This window comes from Schistocerca gregaria, chromosome 4 (assembly GCF_023897955.1).
Source record: "Schistocerca gregaria isolate iqSchGreg1 chromosome 4, iqSchGreg1.2, whole genome shotgun sequence".
NCBI lineage: Eukaryota > Metazoa > Arthropoda > Insecta > Orthoptera > Acrididae > Schistocerca > Schistocerca gregaria.
The window spans coordinates 390,667,337-390,687,424 of NC_064923.1; the positions used below are offsets into that span (position 1 = coordinate 390,667,337).

The 20,088-nt window shown below is 39.0% G+C and overlaps 2 protein-coding genes across 5 annotated transcripts in view; one reads left to right on the plus strand and one right to left on the minus strand.

Moving 5' to 3' along the window:
- LOC126268112 (F-box/WD repeat-containing protein 7-like) overlaps nucleotides 1–18,276 on the minus strand; it is a 128,191-nt gene extending 109,915 nt beyond the window's left edge. Inside the window, exons 1-2 of the mRNA XM_049973631.1 lie at nucleotides 17,883–18,276; nucleotides 16,775–17,231 (exon numbers count right to left, since the gene is read on the minus strand). Coding sequence (XP_049829588.1) covers nucleotides 16,775–17,215 — 441 coding nt within the window. The 5' untranslated portion in view covers nucleotides 17,216–17,231; nucleotides 17,883–18,276. The remainder of the gene's footprint in view (nucleotides 1–16,774; nucleotides 17,232–17,882) is intronic.
- The window catches only part of LOC126268113 (BTB/POZ domain-containing protein 10), a 116,961-nt gene continuing 115,111 nt past the window's right edge, over nucleotides 18,239–20,088 (plus strand). Inside the window, exons 1-2 of one of the 4 annotated variants that reach the window (XM_049973633.1) lie at nucleotides 18,239–18,485; nucleotides 18,624–18,752. In XM_049973633.1, coding sequence (XP_049829590.1) covers nucleotides 18,259–18,485; nucleotides 18,624–18,752 — 356 coding nt within the window. In that variant the 5' untranslated portion in view covers nucleotides 18,239–18,258. The remainder of the gene's footprint in view (nucleotides 18,486–18,623; nucleotides 18,753–20,088) is intronic. The other 3 variants (XM_049973635.1, XM_049973634.1, XM_049973632.1) reach the window with 3 other exon arrangements.

Here is a 20,088-nt window from a genome sequence, read left to right on the forward strand (position 1 = left end):
GCCCAAACTCTTTGCCTTTAAATATGTCTGCTTGTGTCTGTATATGTATGGATGTGTGTGTGTGTGTGTGTGTGTGTGTGTGTGTGTGTGTGTGTGTGTGTGTGTGTGTGTGTGTGTGGCGCGCGTGAGTATATACCTATCCTTTTTTCCCCCTAAGGTAAGTCTTTCCACTCCCGGGATTGGAATGACTCCTTACCCTCTCCCTTAGAACCCACATCCTTTCATCTTTCCTTCTCCTTCCCTCTTTCCTGACGAAGCAACCGCCGGTTGCGAAAGCTCGAACTGTGTGTGTATGTTTGTGTGTCTATCGACCTGTCAGCGCTTTTGTTTGGTAAGTCACATCATCTTTGTTGTTATATATTTATATACATAGCACAAAAAACAAGTTAAAAAGATGGGAGTTTTGGCTCAAACATCATTCATATTGGAATTCTGTTGTCAAAGAAGCAACCAAAATTAGAATAAACAGCAACAGTTTAACAGAGACCAGGACTATAGACTTCGTAGAGCATGGGGCAAAGCAAAGATGTAGGCTTGACACTTTTGGGGAATCGGGAGCAGCGGTTTGAAATGAGGCACTGGCCCCTCAAGCAATGTGACGTCACAAGGTCCCACAGCACAATGGAGCCCTACGAGCTGCACTAACTTGCTTTCTGTGCCTCTTGGGAAGGGTCCAGATGCTGCCATTACATCTATACAACCAGAACATTGTGCCAGCTCCAGCAGTCAGTTATTTAACTCCTGATGATGATGGTGGAGATAGCTATTAAAAGCTCGTGCATTTTATTCAAAAAGACGTGGCTTGGAAACTAAGAAGATTTTATGAGACGACAACGACAATAATATAATTATAGCCAGACTGAGATTCAATCCTGTGACCTCTCAGTTTCCAGGCACATGCGTTACTGCTAGATCTCCAAGGCCCAACGTGTGTAGATGGTTGATCTACAGGTTTTGCTGAATGAATTTGTATCAAAATATGTGACACATACCGCTGATTCTTTTGAATTACTTGATATAAAGGTCTAAGTTAGTTATGCATATAACTGTATCTATTGAATGCATTGACTTAGAAGGTTAAATTATTTACTCCACCAAGGGACTGTCAACTTGATACCTCTACCCATTTTCTGAGAAAATGGGGTCATAATGAAAAGAAATACAGATAAAAAAATTGCAAACTTTTTTATGCGGCATAATTACAAATAAACAACTTTCAGATTTTCTCCTTCACTTCTACTGTGAAACCTTGCCTCAGGTCTGATGAGCGAATTGGGGAGTATCGAACTATGCGACATAAATGACTGCATTAAAATTTTTCACACTGCTAAGGGACTGTAGGCCTTAGTACGCGACAAATTTCAACTTGATATCTCTACCTATTCCTGAGAAAAAAGGAACTTAAGACTTCGCCAGACAAAAAGTGATCATTTAAGAGTTCTGTTTTTACCAATGAGGTAAGGAACCCTAAAAAGAAATACAAGGTCTGTCTAAAAAGTATCCAACCTTTGACTTTTCCGCGCAAAATAGAGATGATAGCGTGGCGCCATTGTACACAGTAAAGGAAGAGACCTTTAAGCGTATGCATAGATTTTGTCCCCACCTTCCAGCACATCAGTCGCTGCCTGTCAGTCACTGAGTAAGGTTCTACACAACATGTTCATTGGATTACCGATACTCTCAAGATGACTGAACGTGTTGAGCAAAGATCCTGCTCAAATGTTGTCAAAAGCCTGACGATTCTCAAAGCGAAACAATTTGTAAGATTCAGCAGGTGTTTGGAGAAGATGCAATGGATGCAACACAAATCGAGGAGTGGTTCAACTGATTCAAAAACGGCCGCACATCAGCGAAGAGTGACCAATGTTCTGGCAGGCCACAAACTGCTCGGAGGGCAGCTGTTGTTGAATTGTGCATCACAAATACACAGCAGATGGACAAACAGTGACAAAGGAGTACTATCAAGATGTTATCCGGCGACTGTGATGGAGTCCAGCGTTAAATACCAGACACGTGGATGGTTAAAAATGGACAACTGCATCACAACAATGTCCCCACACATTTATCCCACTTGATACAAAATTTCTTGGCCAAACATGGAATGACAGTCATTCGCCAACCTCCCTACTCTCCAGACATGGCTCCTTGCAACGTCTGGTTGTCTCCAAAATTGAAGATGCCACTGAAAGGATCCCATTTTGGGAGTAGAGAAGAGAGAATGTGGAACACGACAACGGAGCTGAACACCATTCCAGAAGAAGACTTCCATAGATGTTTCCAGCAGTGGAAGGATCGGTGGGCTAAGTGTGTGCAAGCACGAGGGGCCTACTTGGAAGGGGATTAGGGTCCCAACTCCATAAGGTATTCGAAATATTTTTTTCTGGCCAAATGTCAGATGTTTTTTAGACGGGCTTCGTATATCAATATACATGGAAACTATAACCTGACCCATCACGTCTAGTTTTGAAATCTTGAGACTGAGGGTGGGGAGCAGGTGTGTGTGTGTGTGTGTGTGTGTGTGTGTGTGTGTGTGTGTGTGTGTGTGTGTGTGTGTGTGGGGGGGGGGGGGGGGGGGGGGAGGGGGTGAGGACAGGAAATTCCACATACTGTACTGGGGTGTTCTTTTGTTACCATTTTTTATCATCAGCATCATCATCATCAGGTGAAAGGGTTTTTAATACATTACCAGACCTAGGTAATAAAGATTAATAGAACACTGAAAAACATTCCCACAAAGAAGCTACAACCACAAACTAGCAAATTTTTCAGTGAAGATCAACAGAATATTACTTGCAGACAGAGAGAGAGAGAGAATATAATTGGCCTGCCTGTCACATTTAAATAGCAAACTAGAAGGGACAATACTACGGAAACTGACACGTCTCTCCGTTGATTTTATCAAGAAGGGAAAATATATAGAGAAAATCCAAAGGACCATTACTACTAAGAATATCTCATGTCAATTCAAATATGGTAATAGAAAGCTCTTCGTGTAATATAATTAATATACGAGGAGCTAAGGCAACAACTCACCGAATAGTTGAGGTATGTCAACAAGACAGAATTTAGCTAGGTTTCAGATGAATCCTCTTTAAATGATTGCCACCAGTCCGAGCCACATAATGATTTGGATTTTATGTTATGCATGAGTGACAGTTTATACTTCCAAAGTAAGGGCATACACCTCCCATAGGACCACAGCTAGTGTAGCACTTTTCCAGTCTTCAATCCAACCTTTAGGTTAATGACAGCTTCAGTTTTTCTCCGACATGCCGAAGTAAGACTGCCAGAATATGGACATCATCTTACAGTTCCAGGTTCTTGGCTCCTGTTAATCAGCCTTTCCCACTTCCTTCTGTTCATTTATAACCACTCACAGAGACCATCATCCACTGTTCTCCCTTGGACAGTGAGGTCATCCTTGATCACATCCATCCAATGGATCCTGGGTCTTCCTATGGGATGTTTTACTTCCACCTCTCTTTTCTAATTCATTCATACTGTTCTCATAGGCTTCAACCTCATTTCATGGTTGTGCAATGGTAGTCTGGCTGTACTGATTTGATTTAAAAGGGATGTCTTGATCCCAGCTTTCTACCTCACTTCCTCATTCTATAACTTATTCATCTTGGTCCTCTGGATAGGAGATCTAAGGAATTTCATTTTTGATGCCTATAGTCTTGATAACTCTCTCTTGAGAGTACATGCTTTGGCACCATAGGTCAATACTAATATAAATTAGCTGTTTAACATCACTGATTCTGCTTTTACTAGAATCATGGCATCCCATAAAAGGGTTCTCACTCGGTGGTAAAATTCAGAATCTTTTTGCACTCTGTTGGTAGTCTCCAGTCCAATCAAATTACTCCTCGAGATTATACTTCTAGGGTACGGAAAATGATCCACACAAACTAGATGGTATCTCTAGTTTCCCATTTGCATGATGCCCATCTCTGTTGACTACAATCACCACTGTCTTGGTCTTGCTGGTATGTAGGTTGTAATTGTGGAACTGAGATTTCAAACACGCTGAGTCTGGTCTAAACTTACTCTTCTGTTTCACCCCAGATACTGATATCATCAGCAAAGGCAACAGCATTGTCACCGAAACTCTTTTAGTGTTCTTTATTATATCATCCATGACAATGCCTTGCTGAATTACTCTCTTGGTCTGGAAAATCATCCCTCTCCAACTGGTACACAGCTAGTACAGTCCTTTTACAGCATCTGGATTTTCCTTATCAGTCCTTTGGGCAAATTCCTTTTCCTCAAGCACTTCCAGATCTTCTGTCTTGCAACACTATCATATGACTTTTTTTTACATCTAGGAACACAATTAACATATTCTTGCCTTTCTCCCAATAGTTTTACATCAGCATACAGATACTAAAAACTAGAGAAACTGTTGATCTGTTAGTTCTGTAGCCAAACTTCTCCTCTTCCAGTTGCAGTTCTATGATCATTTTCCACCTTCACTCTGTGATTTTCTCAAGAATTTTCAGACCTCGCAGCAGCAGAGTTATTCCTCTATAATTAGTAGGCTTCCATTAACTGCCGCTCTTAAGCAGAGGCATCGTAGTATCTTTGCTCCAGTCTAAAGCCATCTTGTTGTCTTTCCACATTGCACTGAGTGTTCCGTGCCATCACTGTTGGTCCTGGATACCTGCTGCCTTTATCACGTTTGCATTCACTTCAGCTACAACTCGATATTTTTTTCTTCAGTCATAAATTTTAATACTGTCTGCTTCTTTACAGGTGATTGGAGGCTCCTTGAAGTTTAAATACCTGGTTCTGTGTTGTAGTCAACTGATTCATTCAGTAGTTGGTTGAAATGGTCCTTCAGGACTATTTCTTATGTCACTTTCTTTTCTAATCAGATTTTCATTTACTTCATCATCTTTAAGTGCCTTTATGGCATTCACTTGTTTCCTTTTACCTCTAATAATACTATACAGAAGTTTCTTATTGCCTCTGATATCCTCCAGTTTATGTGTGAGTATCTGCCATGTCTTGGTCTTTTCTACAGCAACTGTTCTTTCAACTTCCAATTTATCATTTTGGTATTTTTTTCAGATCTGTGATTCATTTCTAGTAAGCTTCAGTTTCATTTTTTCTCAATCCACCCTTTTTTTAAGATTCTTTTCTCTTATTGGTGTTCTCACTTTTGTTCAACCAATGCCTTTCCTTTTCCCTCGCTCTCACTTGCCTTCCCACTGTGCCAAGGGCAGCATTATTTGTTTTGGAGATGAGTCTGGTGCCACTCTGGTTCAATGATTCTCTGGGCAGGGAAGGTGTTTACCCTCCAGCAAAAATAGTGATATCTTGCAGCTCTGGAAGTGGGTAGGACTTCACTGTAAGCCAGGCAGAATCTTATTGACTGTGGAGTGCTTGTGGTAAGGGACAGTAGATGTGTCGGCAGTCCCATGCCCTATTGGTTGTGATACAGACTTGGCGTTTGAGTGTATGGTTTTCTGGTGGTCTGTGGGCAGTTATTGCTGTAATTTATGACATTCTGGGCACAGTACCTTTATTGGTAGTAAATGTGATTGTGTGCTTACTGTGACAGTGCTTCAATTAGGTACTTAGACTGGTATTTTGCTATTTCCGAGCACACTTATGCTCAGTGATTGCAGTGTTTGCTTCCATGGAAACAAGTGACTTGTTTTTTGAGATAAAGGCCAGGTTACATGTCACAGATTGCCCTGCATGTTTAATGGAAACAATATTTCAGAAACGGTTATTTAAATTGAGGCTGTAACACGCTGTCATGCCTTATGGCTAAAACTAATTTTCAGGTAAACATTTAAGTGGTTAATTATGATGCTAATTCTGTATGCTGCTGAGGATACATTGTTTACCAGGTTGCCCGTGCAATGGAGCCAGGTGACTTAATTGCAGGCAATGTGAGCAAGATTGTGGGATTGAAATCTGAAACCTGTGCAGATTTATTGAAGGGAGCCATTGTTCCTAAATGTTTGATTTTTGTGTTATAATCATTCTGTAGTCTTGTATTAGGTCTTGCGTGTACTATCACTAAGCTGTTTGTCTAAAGGTATTCTGATTTTTAAATATGGTTATCTACCAGATTACAACTTTTTTCAATTCTTCAGAAGTTGCTATTCAGCCTTGTTTTTACAGTGGGTGATGTTACCTTGTTTGTTTATAACAAAATCTTTGGTATAACTGTAAGTGTGATAAAGTTCTTAATTGTTTGAGATCAAATGAATTTTGCAACTTTTCTTGTCATCTGTCATGTATTTTCAAAATTATTGTATAAAATAAACCTACAAATTTTTGGTATTTATAACCCAACTGCCCCCATCTTCCAGTCCTAATGCCAAGTACCACCACACTATAAACTTTTAGCACTTGCTTCACCTATGTGTCTCAGTCTAATCCATTCAACCAATCCCATTTTCACTTCATCTTTTGGTGTATGAGTTATTTTGTTCTGATAATAAGCTCTCCTAGCCTTTTTTGGAGTTCCCACACCTTGACTTATGACATTTTACAATTCTGTAATATTTGAATGTGGATGTTTATCGAATCTGCTACTAACAATCAATGCTCATTATCTAAGCTCTCACTGGGTATTACTCTAACATCTATAACAAGTCTACTCCTTTCTTCTTCTGTGATGAAATAATCTATTACAGTATTATGCTGTCCACCCCAGCTGTATCTTTTTACCTGATGACAGCATTTTCAGAACCAGCTATTTTCCACAATCAATCCATTCCTCATTAAAAAAAAAAAAAAAAAAATCTAGGCTGTGTTCACTTTCTACATTTCTTCCATTATATCCATAGGGTCACATATTCTCATGTCCTTTTCTGTCTGCACATGTAAAAGCATTCAGATCTCTCATAATTATGGCTCTATCTTCACTAATGACTTTTTATAAATTTTCAAGAAATTGGTTATCATCATCCTGCCAACATCCAGTTTGGGTACATACATCTATAACAGAATTATTTTCTCTTTCCTTGAAAGCACAGTTGCCTTCATTACTCTCCCACTAATGTAGAAATGGCTGTGACTTCTTGCAGATCATTTGCCATGATGAAAACAACTCCATTCTTCATCTCCCTGTAATTTCCATACTAACAAAGTGTACAATGTTTCCTTACTTTCTTCATCCCTTTCCCTTTCCACTTAGTTTCCCTCAGTCACAGTATTATTTTCCTCCTTTCGATTAGGTCCACTAGCCCTTCACATTTTGCTGTGAGACTGAATAAATTTATGATCCATATCTGTGTTAATTGTCTCTTCTGTGGATTTGTGTATGGCCTTGTCCATCATCCAGCTGTAAGCCATGATCTGTGCTACAGGTCTGCACACACTGGTGTCAATCAGCTCAATTTCGTTTTGAGGCTCTTGTATGTTTTGAAAGCGATTGCAAATGTACTCTTTTACTGGCTTGCTAGGCCCACCATACTCAAAAGATTTTCTTTCACAGTTCACTCAGATCTTGGTTATTATCTCCAATTTGTACTGCCACTTTCGGCAACAACAATTTTTATGAACAACTACTTCCCAATAAGGTGTGCAGTTAAGGAGTATTTTGAATAAAATCACTCACTGATCTCAGTGGCCAGAGACTGGTCATGTGTTTATGTGTTGTGCTTGTGTGAAAGTGTGTGTTTTCTCCTACAGAAGGAGGCCCTCTGGCTGGAAGCTAATATGGGTAGCAGTTTTGTTGTTGTGCCTGCCTGACACTCAACATCTCCTGTACATGGTGAGTAGCTGTCTTTTCTTATAGAAATATTAACTTTTATTACTGTTTGCTGTGAACCAATTACAAGCACTTTCACAACCTTAGTGAACATATTTGTGTGTGTGTGGGGGGGGGGGGGGGGGCACGCAGAGGGAGGGGGGCGTGGGGGGGGGGGGGGAGATAGAGAGAGAGAGAGAGAGAGAGAGAGAGAGAGAGAGAGAGAGAGAGAGAGAGAGAGAGAGAGAGAGAGAGAGAGAGAGAGAGAGAGACTGACTGTGTGTGTGAATTCCTAAGGGACCAAACTGCTGAGGTCATCAGTCCCTAGACTTACACATTACTTAACCTAGCTTATGCTAAGAACAACACACTCACCCATGCCTGAGGAAGAACTAGAATCTCTGCAGGAGGGGCCACGCAATCCGTCACATGGCGCCTCAAACTGCGGGACCAGGAAGGGATGGGAGGAGGGGTCCAGTCATTAGTGAATGAGACAGGAACTGAAATTGAGGTAGCAAAGCAAAAGCTGAAATGCCTAACTCCATTTTCAAATGTTCCTTTACAAAGGAAAATCCCAGAGAATTGCCCCACTTTTTAATCCTCAAACCACCAAAAAGATGAATAAAATAAGTATTACTGTCAGTAGGGCTGAGAAACAGCCAAAATTTTTAAAGCTGAACGAAGTCCTGGGACTGATGGAATCCCTGTCAGATTCTACACTGAATTTACAGCTCAGTTAGCCTATATTTTAACTAGAATATATCATAATTCCTGCTAACAAAAAGCTGTGCCCAGCCCTTGGAAAAAAAAGCATGTAGCATGCCAATCTACAAGAAGAGCAGTAGAAGTGATCCACAAAACTATTGTCCAATATCCTTGAAATTGATTTGATGTAGAATCTCATGACATAATCTGAGCTCAAACATAATGAGGTATCTCGAACAGAAAGACCTCCTCAACAGCAATCAGCATGGATTACAAAAACATTGATCATGTGAAACCCAACTCTCAGACATAACATACTGAAAGCTTTGGATCAAGGCATTCAGGTAGATGCAGTATTTCTTGATTTCTGAACACAAAAATCTGCTTTTTGTCAAAATCACAATCATATGGGGATCAAGTGAAATTTGTGACTGGACTGAGGACTTTTTGTTAGGGAGGACACAACATGTTATCTTAGATGGAGAGTCAGCGTCAGATGTAGAAGTGACATCAAGTGTGCCCCAGGGAAGTGTGCTGGGATGCTGGCTATACATGTTGTACAGTAGTAACCTTGTAGACAGTATTAATAGTAACCGTAGACTTTTTGCAGATGATGCAGTCATCTATAATGAAGTACTGTTTGAAACAAGCTGCATAAATATTCAGTCAGATCTTGAAAATATTTCAAAGTGGTGAAAGCATTGACAACTTGCATTAAATGTTCAGAAATGTAAAACTGTGTACTTCACAAAATGAAAAAATGTAGTACTCTATGATTAAAATATCAATGAGTCACTGCTGGAATCTGCCAACTCGGACAAATGCCTGGGTTTGAAATGATAATTAAATGGACACCCTAGCTGCAAACAGGCGTTGATGTACTTCATTGGGAACATGTTGAAAATGTGTGCCCCGACCAGGACTCTTAACGCGGGATCTCCTGCTCACATGGCAGACGCTCTATCCATCTAAGCCACCGAAGGCACAGAGGATAGTGCACCTGCGGGGACTTGACCCTTGCACGCTTCCCGTGAGACCCACATTCCCAACATGTCCACACCACTACATTCTATTAGGCGCACTACGAATGTAGTGGTGTGGACATGTTGGGAATGTGGGTCTCACGGGAAGCGTGCAAGGGATAAGTACCCGCAGGTGCACTATCCTCTGTGCCCTCATTGGCTCAGATGGATAGAGTGTCCGCCATGTAAGCAGGAGATCCCAGGTTCGAGTCCCGGTCAGGGCACACATTATCAACATGTCCCCAATGAAGAACATCAACAACTGTTTGCAGCTAGGGTGTTCATTTAATTATCATTTCATTTCTAGCAAAGCTGCATGGTCATCAACGGTAACTGTTCTTTTGGGAACAGATACTACCGTCATATATAAATACCTGGGTGTAATACTTTACAGTGACATGAAATGGAATGATTACACAGGCTGAGCTGTGGGTCAAGCAGGTGGTACACTTTGGTTTATTGCTTACAGATCACTTGTGCAACCAGTTCTAAAATATTGCTCAAGTGTGTCAGACCCATACCAGATAGGACTAACAGGACATACTGAACATATACAGAGAAGGGCATCATGAATGGTCATCGGTTTCTTTAATTAGTGGGAGAGCGTCACAGAGATACTGAAGGAACTGAACTGGCAAACTCTTGAAGATAGACGTAAACTATCCCAAAAACAAAAAGTTTCAAGAACCGGCTTTAAAGGATGACTCTAGGAATATTTTACAATGCCCTATGCATCATTCAGACAGCGATTGTGAGGATAAGTTTAGAATAATTACTGCATGCACAGAGGCATTCAAACAATCATTCATCCCACACTCCAATGTAACGGGAAGAAACCCTAACACCTGGTACAAAGTGGCGTACCCTCTGCCGTGCACCTCACAGAGGTTTGCGGAGTATAGATGTAGATGGGTGAAGCTGGAGGTGATGTCAGATCAACTGTAGAAAATGCTAGCACAATGCTTCAATTTTTGTCTTCAGATACACCTTTGACAAAAGCTGTCAACACAGTAGTCTACACCATACATTAAATCTTTGCCTATGAGAGTCTACTTGTGAAAAGATATCTTCTGTGAAATTATTGGGGGTAAAACCATCATTACAATGTATGTGGAGTTTTAGAACTGAACATTTTATGCATACTTCCAAAAATTTTTCATCAAAATTTCAAATCAAATAAAAGAATATGGTAATGCCAGGTTACAGGAACAATTACAAGTTGTATGATCTGGTAACAAAGAAAATAATTTCAGTAAATGTGGTTCTCATTGAAAATACTACAGGATACCCTAAAGAACTTGGGTCCTCAACATTATGTACAAATACAACTTCCCGACAGATCCAGAAGACATAATTCAACGACCTGTAGAAGATGGAGCATCTGAGGCCAACTTGGAATGAATCTTAGAAACCATTATGAATTATACCCTCGAGTTCATTTCCAAAACTATCTGGCTTGCACAGCAGTCACTGGTGAACCACAAACTTTAAAGGAGGCAATGGCATTAAGAGAGACTGAGAAGTGATATGAAGAAATGAGATATCCTCATTGGCAATAAATAATACCTTGGACTTACTGGATCTACCTCCAGATGATCTGGCTACTGGTTGTAAATGAGTTTATGACATTAAACGTAGACCAGATGGTGGTATAAATCTATAAATTAAAGAAAAGCCTTTATGGACTGGAGCACTATCCACAATGTGGGAATCAAAAGTTTGTTCTTTTCATAAAGCTTTTTTTCTTTTTTCATTTCAAACAGCTTAATCAGATAATTGTGTGTTTTGTGCTCCAGTTGATGGCCTTAGACACTTTTTAGCAATTTTTGTTGATGAAGGACTAGTTCTGAGAAAATCAACCACAGGTATAAATAAATACTTGAATTCAAGATTAATTTTAAAACTGTGCTTGATAATCCCAGATACTTTGTAGAATAGGAAACCAGCTGGGACTGTGAAACTAAAGAAGTGATCATCTGTTAAGAGGGCTATATTAGTTGCAACTTAGAAAGTTCATCGTGAGCAACTGTTTCCTCATGCAACATCTACTGATTACGTACAGTTTACAGATGCACTTTGAACAGTGTCCAGCTAATGAAGACAAGAAAGCCATGGGAAATTCTATTTTGCAAGTCTGTAGGTAGGTTTCTGTTTGCACTGACTGTGACAGACATGATACAATATTTTCTGTCAGTTAAGTAACTCAGGTTCTGAAAACTCTGGACCTGAGCACTGGACTGCTGCTAAATGCATGCTAAAACATCTTCAAGGTACACGAGACAAAGGTATTAAACCTCATATACACAGATTCTAATTTTGTTGTAGATATTGATACTTGTTCAATAGTGAGTTATGTCAGCAATGGCTGATCACCTGGCCTATTCCCAAAAACTGCCAAGACTGCCAATCCTACCCTTAAAGCTTGTAATGTATTCTGCGAGTTTTATATTTTGAACTACTGATTTGAATTATATTTTCTTTATTTCTATATCACTGTGAGATGATCTATGGATGAATAAAGAAAAAACGATTAACCACTGGACCAGTTACATACTCATCTCGGCGCAGGCAAAAATATGTTGCCACACCTACAACAAAAGTGGTGTTGCACCATCCAACACAGCTGCTGACAATATGGCTTCATTCATTCTTGCAGCAATTCAGGGCAACAAGGAACAACCAAGTCTTTGCAGACAACTTAAGTGCATTGCAATTGTTAAAAAGTAATAAACATCACAAAAATCTGAACACAAAGTTTAATTACATTTATGGAAAGATACGTGATGGTCCTATTCTTGTCTCCTACATCAAGTCAGAAGATCAATTGGCACATATGTTTACAAAAGCACTTGCCGAAGAAAAGTTCCAAACTAACTGAAGATGACTATCAATTGTATCTTTATAAGCCACACAAGAGTAGGAGTGTTTCTCAGTGGCTTGTTGTGCTATGTATCCTGTGCTGCCTGTGCACAGATTGACAACTTATCAGTGCCTCTGATTTTTTAAATATCTTTGCCGCTTCTGACAGACATATGTTCTGCTTTTTCTTTATGTACTGTTCTGTTTTCTTATCACTGTTAATGGAATCTGCTGTGTGTGTCTTGTGTTTGCAGTCCCTTTTCCCTTTTCAAGCAATGAAACTTATTCACCCCAAACTGCCCAACAAAGTAAGCGAATGGAATTTTATAGACTAAGACCTTGTGTTTGTAAGTTATTACATGCAAAGTTTCACATTTATCACGCACTTACTTCCAGAGATATGAAAAACCAAACTTTACATGTTTTTCAAGCAGCTATTTCTTTGACTGACTGCTTCAAATTATCCCCACGAAGATCACTCATAAAATATTTTCTTGTAATTTCATTTAAAACCAAAAAATTCTACAATGTGGTGTAGTTTTGTTTCTTTCAAGAAAATACTGCTGGTGATGTGTTTCGAAGTTACTGAAAACTCGGTGGCACACTGTTGCAACCTGCACTACAGATCTCTGCAAGTACCTGATTGGTGATCATGTTTAAAGAAAACATTGCAATTGTTCAAATAAAATTTCATCATGATCCATGACAGGCATCGGGAACCTCTAGTCCATCACAATTGGATGAAACGTAAAGGAATCCATACAAGACAAACAAACAAATATTCCATTTTTATATATCAGATTGTTCAAGGAGATGAAAAAGATAACTAAAGTATACATGTTTAAAAAGGCCGTGAAATATGCTTCATCAGTCTAAGTAAACCATACCACACAGAGGTTACTTAGTGGACTCTTATTAGTGGTTAATAATGAAATATGCCTAAGATCTACAGTGCATAATACTAATGCCTTATTATTTTCCCAAGATGAACATCTCACTCATCATGGGAAAAGGAATGTTGATTCAGTTTTACACACAAATTGGGAGGACGACATGGAAATTTGTACAGCGAATTGTAGCATGTTTATGGTTCTGGAGTCAGTTTTCATGGGGTCAATTTTCCAGACAGACTGAGGGGAGTACAAGGGACTTATAAGCATGTTAGTGATGCTGATGTTATGCGCCAGCTGGTGTCTGTGGCATGTACAATGAGTGTGGAGGTACGTGAACAAAGAGTGTAACAGTATTTCTTATAAGTTATGTTGTGCAAATTACGTGTGAACAACAGATTAGATTCAGTTTTCGTTCCATAGACCCAAAAATGACACGATTCTCATAGATGTGGAACATGTCAGAAAGTACAACACAAAACATTTGAATATAACACCCACTACCCAGATCATTTTGCAGGAGATTGTCAAAATAGGTATATACATTACCGTGAACTGAGACTGCTAATAATTCCAGAATTAATACACTGTCAGAATGAAACACAGTTATGCACTTTTAATACATTTATCATATAAAAAATACCTAATCCTGACTACTGTAACCAAGTGCTGTCAAAACTTAAATCTAACACACATTATTACTTCAGCTGGCCTGACAGTCCCTGTTAAGATATTATCTATAGAGTAGAAAGAGTTGCCAATAAAAAGTCTTCCAAGCTCTGATGAAACAGTGGTTTATCTGAAACCAAATTTTTAATGTGCAGCAGGGACCAAACAAATGAGGCCGTGCAATTGTTAGGACACTGACTTATTTGATAGGACAGAAATCGCCATGTCTGGCCATCCCAATTTGTTTTCCATGGATTTCCTAAATAATTTTCAGGAAATACCAAGATGGTTCCTTTGGCAAGGCCACAGCCAACTGTCTGTTCCATTCACGTAATAACATCCTGATATATTCTATGTCTCTGTATAACTGAGCTATTTATTTTCATTGTACAATGATGACAAACCCTGAATCATTATCAGATGATGACTGGATGGACGAATGAATGAATGAATATATAAATAAACTGCCAGTCAGATCAGATCAGCTCAGTCATTCATCCATCCAACGTTCGCAATTCAATCTCTCATTTTCTAGCTATGAAGACAATCAATTGAGTTGTATCCTTTGTGTAAGCAGAAATAAAAATTCAGTAACAAAATGAATTTGTAGAAAACATTTCTATATATTATTTTCTTCTTCCAAAGCCTTATATTATACCCACACCATAAAACCATATAGTACTTCTTTTTATGTGACATTTGAAACAAATCTAATTTACTGTTGACAAAGGCCTTATTGGCCACAAGTTATGAGTGTGTGAATCTTTATTGTGCCTATCGTGACTCAGCATCTCCACTATATGGTGAGTAGCAACTTTCCTTCTCTGGTATTGTTAGAACTGAAATATTTTCAGTTGCAGCTCCCCAACTCAAACTTCTGCATTTTAAACACAGCTTTCCCTTACACTTATTATAAATGAATAAGATGTGCAGTGTGCAGTTATTTCCGCTCAAATTCTCCATCTCTCTGGTTACATGGTCTTCAGGCTCTTCAGGCAGACAGAGGACATCAAATTTCTGAGAAATAATGTTCCAAACATATATGCTCACCTCTATTATCTCTCAAATCCTTAACATTATAGAATAAACTGTTTTGCTGCAGATTTTTATTCTGTTCAAGGTGAAATTATGTTTACTGTCATTTCTACAGCAATAATCATCCAGCTCTTGATATAAATAGGAGGCCTTCCAACTCCAGACCTGTTTATAGCTCAGCTAACATGTTCAGCCTACCCCTTTCATTGAAATACATGATATATGGTGAAGGCCCTCACCTAAGAACAACAACAACAACAACAACAACAACAACAAGCATAGTAGCCTTAATACTTCTGTAGCATAGGGTTGGTCATTGTCCTGAAAAATCTCCATAAAACCAAGGAACTGATTTACCTATTGTATCCTTATCACCCATAATACAAAAATATTCATCTGTATGCAGGAGTTTCGAACTACAGTATCAGAACTTTGAGGATTTATAACCAGAATTCATCCATAAAAACTGCACATTCCTGTCAGTTGATAAATGCTGATGTGAGTCTTCATAACCATGGGTAATTCTGCCTTTCAACATTTCTTTGTCTTATGCTTTGCTCTTCAGTCCCATGCAGTTATTACTTTGCTTCTTGAACTGTCTATTGATATCTGCTTCCTCTCCCTTTTTTTCCTTTACCACCCCTTAAATTTCCCACTGGGGTAAGTGCTGCCTACTTAAGATGCGGCCTAACCAATTTTTCTTCCTATTCCTGTGGTCTCCAAGAGGCTTCTGATCTCTCTCATCTTCTGTTAATTTCTGTCCTACTCAGTCTTCCAAACCCAAAATTTTATTTTGCTTCATACTCACCTTTACAGCCCTTTTTCCTAATATTTTGATAATGTCCAGGTTTATGTCCCACATAAATCTCTGTCCAATTTGGCCACTCACTCCATCAAATTTTCATTCTGTTGCCCGAATAGCAAACACTTCCTCAGCAATTGCTGCTTTCAATCTTATATTTGTGTCACGTCTTTGGTCCTCCATCACAGTATTTTTGAAGAATTTGAATTTTAAACCTGCTCTAATTGTCCATCTATCATGATTTTGGTCTGCTTTATTTTTCCTCCCATCTTTTTGTACTTTCCTATTTTTTATGTCATTCCAAATTCTTCACATTTGAGGTTTAGGTATTGCGCCATTTTCTTAAGAACCTTCTCAGATTCTGCCAACACTACCATGCTCTCAGCAACCCATTTACACTCCACCCTTCTGCCTCTTGAACACACATTCATTCCACTCATACCCCCACTCTCACGACATCTTCCAGAAGATATAAACATAGCACACATGAAATGTGAGATTCCTGCCTGCCTCCTATTTCTCCATTAATTCTCCTAGCAACTCTGACTAACTTTCTGCCTACAGTACAGTTCCTTAAACTGGATTTTTTACGAATAATCAAATTATACCATTTCACTCGGTCAAAAGCTTTTTCCCAACAAACAAAAGCTGTTTAAATCTTAGCTCTCATGCCTACCTTCTCTTCTTCTTCATTATGGTATCTTGCTATACGTCTGTCTATTCATTACTAAAGATAGATTTGGTCACACGTGGTACCCAACTTTTCCACAAATTCCCTAGGCCAGGCACACAACAAGGAAACAAATTTAAACTAGCATACCTAATGCATACCCATCTCTCTTTAAAGTAATTGAGTCACAGATTTAAGTTTAATTTGTGTGTGTTCCATGTTATCTTATGAGATTATCTTGTAATGAAGATAATTGGAGAGGAATGAGAGGAAGGATAGAGCAGGGTGTGGGTGGGGGAGGTGCATGTGGCAGCGGGAGGGAGGGAATAAAATTTGGTACTGCATACATCTCACATCCGCAGATTTCAGATAATAATGGACAGAGTCCAAGTTTAGGTGAAAACTTACCCTCGAGTTCACGGCATTTGCACTATTAACAGACGGCAATGCAGAAGTTTCTTCTCCATCACCAACCACATCCAACAAATCTTCAACCAGTCCTTCTGCACCACTTCCATCACCATCACACTCAGCATCATCCCCTTCCTCAAAGTCCTCCCACCCTCCATCTTCACAGTCTTCATGCTCGCTAACATCTGCTTCCTCCTCTTCTGCACCATCTTCTTCTTCAGTCATCAAGGGCACATGGCAAATTTCAGTATTTTCTCTTACACCTAATGTGTTATCATTTGTAACAGGGGTTGATACTTCATCACCAGAGACTTCTCTTGATGGCCCAGCACTATCAGTTTCAGCAATACTATCTGGAAGTTCCACACAAACTGGTTCAGTTGGACTTGGACTTGTACATTCAGTCTTATTCGATGAGTTTGAACATGATGCGGCCATTATAGTTGTGTTTGCCCTGTAAAATGACATAAAAGATCAGTGACGCAAAAGTACTGAAAACAGCAACATAAAACTACTTCGTAAATAGGTATTCGCGAGCTGTACTAGATTAATAAATAACATAAACGTGGCACTACAGTGGACCCAATGGCGAGCACCACAAACTTAAAATTTGTTTCTTTACGAGTCCATCTTACACTCATACACGGAACTTCTACTTAGTCATCCAACAGAAGTCTATTACCCCACACCCACAATAAAAAAAAAAAGGTGGAGCCGTAGTTCATCAACAGCAACAACTGTATTTTTCATACATTTTTGTATTCAAAATTCAATCATGCTGCGATGCAACCAACGAACAGCGAAGCCACTTAAACTTATCATTGTTGTAGATACCCGCCTCAACAAAACGTTTGTTTTCCTCTAACATTTAATCCATTTTCAAATAAGGTTATGCTAAAAGAGACTGCTGAATATAACAAACAAGGGGGGAAAAGCCTTCTTTACTCATCCACCAATGCGTTCAGATCGACATTTATTGTTTTTCGGCAGGCTTTTAACCGAAAAGAGGCGCTCTCTAAGTGTCTTTTACTTATTCAGATACTAGGAACAGGCAAGTAATTTAACATTCATACTCGGACACTTGCACGGACAGAAATTTACGAACCATTAAGTTCCTCAGGCAGCCATACTTCATGGTCAAATCAGATGTACAGCGCCGTATAAGCTGTCAGTGCTGTCATCTACAGACGAAAAATCGAAGTAGGCTTTTGTTTACACATATTTACGACGAAATGCACGTGAACTTATTCTTTCGCACTGTAACAACACGGGAACGCTCTCAAAGAATGAATCACATATTTATTTCCCATAACGTAGCAATATAAGAACAATAAATTTTTGAGGTTACAGTCTATTCTCGTTTCAACTAATTGAGTGAATAAATAAATGGAAAATTTGGAAGTTTAATAATATTGACAAATGATTTATTTGCTTCGATATCAATACCAAGTGTGGGATATGCAACCTCCCTGGCATATGACATGGGGTTTCCTTGTGCTGGGTTGTTGGTAATAGAAACGGCAGACAAGCGTTACAGATCGATATTGAACGTCATTTCCGGAAGACCCTGGAATTTGATGTTGATGAAAAATGTGAGAAGAAACGCTAATGGGGTTAAATTTTATACATTATTCACGCCGTGTTTAGCTGAAATAATTCAGAAACTCAAACGGTCAGGATATCAGCTGATAAACTTCAACAACATAATGTAAGTTAAAGAGAATTCTCTGGACTAGTATACGCGATGTTTTGACACAACGATCAGTATTATTGTTGACAGTAATTTACTGTCAGCAGTTTATTAGGTCGTTTCTTTGTTTTGTTTATAATATTTGGGTTTTAACAGTTGTTTCGGAGTTAATATGTCTGTATCAAAAGATCGCCACTCCTATGACAGGGACAGCAGCAGTGACACGGAAGATTACCATGACTCGGACGACCGAAGGCGTCGTGTGTATCACAAAAACCGAATGAGGTAATTATACCTTGTTTTAGTTATTAGTATTATTTTGTGTCATTTATTTGGTTGCTGTTTCGACTGCATCTTGCTAGACACCCAACTGATCATCAAAATTATGTCATCTGCAGTATGATCTAATTGTGGATTAAAGTGTTGATAGGGTTCTGGAATTAACTGAAGCCTTCGGTATCGCTTTATTAGCTCACAAGTAAACTGGAACTAAGCTACAAATAAGTATTTCACCACACCTAAGGTGTCGTACATTCGTTGGCTTTGCCCACTGAGCGCCCACTTGTCATCTTTAGGACTAATCATCATCTTTCGAACTAATCTGTAGTTACGCTACGAAATCTGCATTCCAGAAATTAATGTACGATAAAAAAAGGTCAAGTATAGTGCTTGTGTGATGTTACACACCTCAATATCATGAGATCACAGGAAGAAGCTGACATCTGGTATTGGTAGGTTTAGTTAATCCATCAAAATTTTGCTTCTCTGCATATGGAACCGAATTTTTTTTTTTCTCAATTGAAGAAGACATACATACTAAAATATAGAAATCATATGTCTCAAATTGAAAGACATCCTGAATGTAAAAATATATTTAGTGATGTAGCAGATAGTGGACTAGGGTCAGTGTGACTTATTTTTAAAGAGGTGTGAGACATCATAGCAGTTGTTCATTAATTTAGGAACTTAACAGAAGGCCAAATAGACAGCTTTGTTTATAGATATATAAACACCTATAACAGCAGCGTAAATAACATACTGGGGTGAGGAGGAGCAAACATTCTTAAGGCCATTTAGGGGAAATCGTAGACTTGTGCTGAAATTTAAAATGGGAAGTTAAGGTATAATTTCTGTGGTCAAAAATAGTCATTAGACACTCACTATAACTGCATATAGAGAAGAAAATCAGTGTTGTCCATTTTAACGGACACATCCAGGCATTTTTAAATGATTTTTAGAAAGCCATGGAGAAAATAAATCTATAGCTGTCCGGAGGGCTCACTTCAGTTGTTGCATTTGTCACAACAAGATTTATCAGCTACTTTGACCGCAAATCGTGATAAATCTGCTATACACTGAGCACCTGTTCAGCAACTGCGCTGTTGTACCTAAAATGCTGGGCAGTTTCAAATCATTAGCAGTAGTAAAGCAAACTTGGTTATCAGGTCATGTATAATGCTATGGAAAAACTCGCCTGTACAAAACCATTGCTGTTTTGGCCTAACCATACAACTTATTAAGCTGTAATTTGGTATAGCTTCATGTAAAACCCATATGCACGGAAGCGCCTGATTCCACCCATCTTCTTTTGACCCATGACGGTAAGGGTGTTGTGGTGCGG